This window comes from Galeopterus variegatus, unplaced genomic scaffold (genome assembly GCF_000696425.1).
Source record: "Galeopterus variegatus unplaced genomic scaffold, G_variegatus-3.0.2 Scaffold1605, whole genome shotgun sequence".
NCBI classification, from domain to species: domain Eukaryota; kingdom Metazoa; phylum Chordata; class Mammalia; order Dermoptera; family Cynocephalidae; genus Galeopterus; species Galeopterus variegatus.
Window position 1 is genome coordinate 331,249 of NW_007727716.1, and position 6,299 is coordinate 337,547.

Here is a 6,299-nt window from a genome sequence, read left to right on the forward strand (position 1 = left end):
ATCACCCAACACCAGAGCACCCAGATATATAAAGAAAACATTATTAGACCTAAAGCAAGAAATAGATTGCAATTCAATAATAGTAGACTTTTTTTTTAGTTTAATAAAAATAAGAGTGGTTTTATTGATTACATATAATTTTAGCTATATTAATATATTATAAACTTTAAGAATTAGAAGTAAACGACTTTATTTTTTACCAAGAATAATCTAACTTATGGCAGCATGTTCAATGAAACTTTTAAGTCCTGCACAGTCATTATAATATCTACATTTCAGATAATGAAGAAGTCACCATCCAAGCCTCACATTGGGACATGATAGTTACACCTACACACAAATTTTCTTAAGTAGATATAAGACATTATATGTTTTCTTTTTCAGCAAATACTCTTTTTGTCATACAGATATAACACCCCAATAATCCTACTATAATGTATAAAACTTTTTTTTTTTGGCAGCTGGCTGGTTCTCTACAAAAAAGATACTCTACAGTTTAACATACTACAAGTACTTAACACTACAGATGGATATTAGGGTCAGTTATGCTGCTGCTGGAAGAACCCACCTGCTTACAGATTTCAGTTTGGTCATCTGTTCCAAATGCACTGAGGAGATCTTCCTTCTTTGCAACCTGGCCTTTAGAAACATTTACAAACACTGAGTGGGTCTGTAGAACTTCATCAAGGTCTTTTTCCCTTGTAAGGGCAGGAGAGAAAGTCCTATGTGAATACACTTGAAACTTGGAAATGCATTCACATTTGAATACAAGATGACAACGACATAAATAGTAAGACACAACAAATACTCCTAAGATGACGCCTAGTGTGGAGGGATCATTCTCAAAACTCAGAACGGCATCTGTATTCCCATCTACTCACTGGAGAAAAACGTCACAGAGTATTTATGAAACACGGGGGTGGGGTGAGACGGGGTGAGAAAGGCTGCTGTCACGGAATGCCGGTCCCTAGATGGCAGTAGTGAGGACACTACGCACTTCGGGCAAACTATTGGGTAACTGAGGCCCGTGACATCAGACGTTCTTACTATACCTCCATGGTATATGGAAGACTAGGCTCCTAGCCTTCATCATTACTCTAGGAAAAGGACCATAATTACGGGGATTCTTGGCTGTAGCTTTTATGATACCAATCAACCAACCCCCCAAACCAACAACCCAATCTGAACCAACCCAACAAAAAAGGAACCCTGGGTTTAAGCGTCAAGCTCGGGAAGGACAGCAACGTCTCAGCTCACACCCGGAGTAAGTTTTCCAATTCCTTCCCCGACAAGACCCCGCTTGGCCCATCCACTCGACCTGACTGGAGGAAGACCGCCCGGAGGCTACCGGCCCCGGCCAGGGTCACTCACACGCCACTCCGCCAGCCGACGACCTTGTTTTTGTAGCAGGCGATTTCGAAGCGCTTCCCGGCGCGCTTCATGCGTACCACCGCCACATTGGTGAGGCGGATCTGGTTCGTGGGGGTGAAGATCGACATGGTGGCTGCTCACCAACCCCGGGTGCAGCCTGAGCGCCACCAGCTCCTCGCTGTAACGACCAGCGGCGAGCGGCACCCTAACAACCGCCGAGTGCGGGGCGCCGCGACCACCTCCCCCCGGGCAACGGCCACAATGCACCCGGCTGACGTAATAATAGTAGACTTTTAACATCCCACTTTCAACAATGGACAGATCATCAAGAAAGAAAATAAAGAAACATCTGACTTAAACTGCACCATAGCCCAAATGGACCTTAACAGAACATTCCATCAAACAGCTGCAGAATACACATTCTTCTCAACTGTACATGGAACATTCTCCAGGATAAATCATATGTTAGGTCACAAAACACGTCAACACAAATTTAATATGATGGAGATCATATCAAGTATCTTTTCTGACCACAATGGTATAAAAACAGAAATCAACAACAAGAAAAACTTTGGAAACTTTACAAATACATGGAAATTAAACAGCCAATGAATTAATAAATAAATTAAAAGGGAAATTTAAAAATTCCTTGAGACATTCAAGAATAGAAACAACATATCATCAAAATCTATGGGATACAGCAAAATAAGTTCTAAGAGGAAAGTCTATAGCAATAAATGCCTATGTCAAAAAAGAAAATAGACTTTTAATAAATAAACAACCTAATAAGGCACCTAAAGGAACTAGAAAAACAAAAACAAACTAAACCCAAAATTGGCAGAAGGAAAGAAAGAATGATGATCAGAGCAGAAATGAATGAAATCGAAACCAAAAAATAATTGAAAAGATCAGTGAAATGAAGAGATGGTTTGTTGAGAGATAAACAAAATTGACAAACCCTTAGCTAGACTCCCATGTTTATTATAGAACTATTTACAATAGCCAAGATATAGAATCAACCTAAGTGTCCAACAACAGATAAATGGATTAAAATAATGTGGTATATATACACAATAGAATAATATTCAGCCATGAAAAAGAATGAAATCCTGTCATTTGCAGCAACAGGGATGGACTTGGAGGTCATTATGTTAAGTAAAGTAAGCCAGGCACAGAAAGGCAAAGACAACATGATCTCACTGATATGTAAATGAAAAAAAAATGATACTATACCGACAGAGAGAGTAGAACAGTGGTTAACAGAGACTGAGGAGGAGAGGAGGGGAAGGGAAAACAGGGGGAATTTGGCCAATTAGTACAAAATCATGATTAGATAGGAGAAATAATTCCTAATGTTCTATTGCACAGCAGCAATTAACAGTTAAGTTTTGCATAATACATAATATCTAGAGGAAAGGCTTTTGGATGTTTTTGCTACAAAAAAAATAATAAATGCATGAGGTGATAGATACATTAACTACCCTTAACTGATTATTATATAACATATATATGTATCAAAACATCAGATTGTACCCCATAATCATGTACAAATACAATGTGTCAATTAAAATAAATAAATAAAAAGAACTAAGCAGATAGAAATGAATGGAAAGGGCATTATAAAAAGAGTGACAACATGATCTAAGTTGTGGAGGCATCAACATGCATTGATGGGTTTGAGGAACAGAATATACCTGTGTGGCTGTAGTATGGAACATGGGGAAGAACTGGTCAAATGTGAGTTTTGTAAAGTGGGTTGCAGAGGTCCTAAGAGGCTTTTAATGGCAGGCTAAGGATTTTGGGACATTTTAGGTAACTGGAAGCATTGGGAGATTTTGTACAGGGAAAGGCATAATTGTATCTTTAGAAGAAAATTCTGGTGGTGGTATAAAAGATATATAGAGAAAATGAGAGGCAGAAAGATCAGTTGGGAGGCTAGTGCAATAATGTAGAAAAGGAAAATGAATGACAAAGCTAGGCAATGGCAGCAAGAATGGATTTGGGAGACTCATCAGTAGAAGTAATAGGCCAATCAATATATTGGGGAGTGGATGTGAGGATAAGAGAGAAGTCAAACTTGACCCTAAATGTATTAGCCAGTTTTGTGTTGCTATAACAGAAATACCTGAGACTGGGTAATTTATAAAGAACAGAGGTTTATTTGGCTTACAATTCTGGGACAGCTGCATCTGGCATAGGCCTTAGGCTGCTTCTACTCATGGCAGAAAGCAGCAGGAAGCAAGTGGGTACAGGTAGATCACATGGTGAGAGGAAGCAAGAGAGAGAGAGAGGAGAGGTGCCAGGGCCTTTTAAACAACCAGCTCTCACGGGAACTAATAGAGCAAGAACTCACTCATTAATTCCCCCTCCCCCAGGGAGAGCATTATTTCCTTCATGAAGGATCCACCCACATGACTCAATCAGTTTCCAACACTGCCACACTGGGGATCAAATTTCCACATGAGTTTTGCTGGGGACAACACATCCAAACTCCATCACTAAATAAATTAGAGGATGGCAATGACACCAAAGAAGAATTGATCAAGGCTACTGTGTTACCCAGTTCTAGGAGGCACCATTCACATTGAAGTCCGTGTAAATGACACCCCCTGGAGTTGTGCAGCACATAGCCTGCATAGCCATAAGCAGTGGTACCAGCTTCTGACTCCTTTCTGTAATAAGAGTATGCCATTTTCTATTGCTAACCAACAGACATTTTAATGACACTGATTTCTGAGATGATGAGTAACCCATATAGTTAAAAAAAAAAAGTAAGAGAATAAAATTTAGGTAACAGCAAGTAAACAAGTTAAATTGAATAATAAATCCAACAAAGTGACTAGGGCCATATTTTTAGATATTTAAGTATAGTTTACTACACTGTTTCATTTGTATTATACAAGAAGCAGTTGTTTGGTACAAATTGCAGGCTTTCAAACTAATATCCTCAGGGTTTGTTTGTTTCATCAACTTTATTGAGATATAGTTGACATACCATACAATTCACTCATTTAAAGTGTACAATTCAATGGTTGTAATATATTCACAGTTATGAAACCATCAACACAGCCAATTTTAGAATATTTTCATCACCCCAAAAAGAAACCTCATACCCTTTAGCTATCACCCTCTTTCCCCTCTCAGTATCCCTCACTCCCAGCCTCTAGCAATGACTAATCTACTTTCTGTCTCTATAGATTTCTCTGTTCATGTCATTTTGTATGAATGGAATCATACAATACGTGGTCTTTAGAGACTGGCTTCTTTCATTTAGCTTAATGTTTTAAAGGTTCATACATGTTACAGCATGTACCAGTACTTTGTTCCTTTTTGTGTGTCAGTAATATTATGTTGTACAGATACATCAGCCACAGTTTATCTACTCATCAGTTGATAGACATTTGGGTTGTTTCTATCTTTTGGCTATTATGAATAATGTTGCTATAAACATTTGTATTTGAGTGGGCATATGTTTTCATTTCTCTTAGGTATATACCTGGGAACGGAATTGATAGGTCATGTGGTAACTCGGTGTTTAATGCTCAGACTTTTTTTCAAAATAACTGCACCATTTTACATTCTCACCAGTAGTGTAAGAGGGTTCCGATTTTTCCACATCTTCAGCAACACTTGTTATTATCTCACTTTCTAATTCTAGATATCCTACTGGGTGTGAAATAGCAGCACATTGTGGTTTTGTTTTGTGTTTCTCTAGTAACTAACTGGGGCTATAGGCTTTCAAACTAATATTCTGAGGTTTAGGATAAAGCAAAGTTGTTTTTTTAAAATCTTGATATCAGTTTATTTGCACCATTTCTTTGAGTATGTGAATGAGAAATTAATAGAAAATTGTTAAATAAAATGTATGCTGAGTAGGTCTACTATATACAAGACACTAGCAGAGCAAATAAAGATAAATAAGAAATGGATGTATTCTTTGAAAGAAGTGACACACAAGTTCCAGGTATTAGATGATAAATGCCGTTAAAAACAATGAACAAAATGTCATGGACATGCAAAGGAAGGAACTCTTGCTTCTGCTCAGAGGGCTGAAAGAAATCTTCAAGAAGATTTAATCATAAAAGTCTAGATATGTTTGAACAAGGAAGAGGTCTGTGTGGCTGTAGCTAAATAAACTCGTCTAAACTTATATCCTCAATAAAGATTATTTAAGTAATAAAATATATATTCTGATATCTTTATAATTGTTGGGTGAAAAAGATGATTTTTTCTTTGATGTAATCAATAGGTAAATTCATAGTTCATTAAAAATGTATACACAGAATGCCGATTAAGACATTGATAAAGGCAGATTTAAACTAGGTTTTTTATATCATGTAAGTTGGGCAGAGTTTTAAATGGTAGAATAATGTCTAATTTTAAATACATATTGATTTTAAAAGCTAAATGCAATTAGATGCATTAATAATAATATTGTAATTGCCACTATCTTTTAAGGGGTTGCTGTGCCAGACACTATCCTAGGTACTTTAAATATATTATCTCTAATTCTTTGAGCAACTTTACAAGGTAGATATCTTCGTCTTCATTTTACAGATTAGGGAGCTGTGGTTCAGAGAGGTACAAAGTCATTTGAGACAATTTCTATATTAAACTCCATCACATATAATTAACTTTTTAAAGCTCACTTATTGACTACACACCCTGTTTGTACAGTGTGACCATATTTTGGCCTCCCACAAACCTTGACACAAGACTTGATTCTTTCACTGGCTTTCACAACAATTCCAATTGTACCAGACATTTTTGTTTACTGTTTTGTTTGGAGTTTTACTGAGCATTTGTTGAAACACAGGGAGGATCACATTGCATTGCATAGCATTTAATGACTAAATTCCTCAGTTTACATATATCTCCTTCCAAATTTCCCTGGTTGCACCATTAATGTGTGTGCATGTGGGGAGGGA

At 37.3% G+C, this 6,299-nt stretch overlaps 1 protein-coding gene across 1 annotated transcript; it reads right to left on the minus strand.

Moving 5' to 3' along the window:
- Positions 1-496: 496 nt before the first annotated feature.
- Positions 497-1,644, minus strand: LOC103594685 (ribosome maturation protein SBDS-like). The gene is made up of 2 exons (XM_008577929.1): positions 1,372-1,644; positions 497-698 (listed from the first exon to the last, which is right to left on the minus strand). The coding sequence occupies exons 1-2, from the start codon at positions 1,497-1,499 to the stop codon at positions 521-523; spliced, it is 306 nt and encodes a 101-aa protein (XP_008576151.1). The 5' UTR covers positions 1,500-1,644; the 3' UTR covers positions 497-520.
- Positions 1,645-6,299: the final 4,655 nt, after the last annotated feature.

Bases quoted from the DNA above. Each gene is read 5' to 3' on its own strand.
- LOC103594685 (XM_008577929.1), bottom strand. From the start codon at position 1,499: ATGTCGATCTTCACCCCCACGAACCAGATCCGCCTCACCAATGTGGCG. The intron at 699-1,371 runs GTGAGTGACCCT...TGCCCTTACAAG, and splicing joins GTCGGCTGGCGGAGTGGCGT to GGAAAAAGACCTTGATGAAG.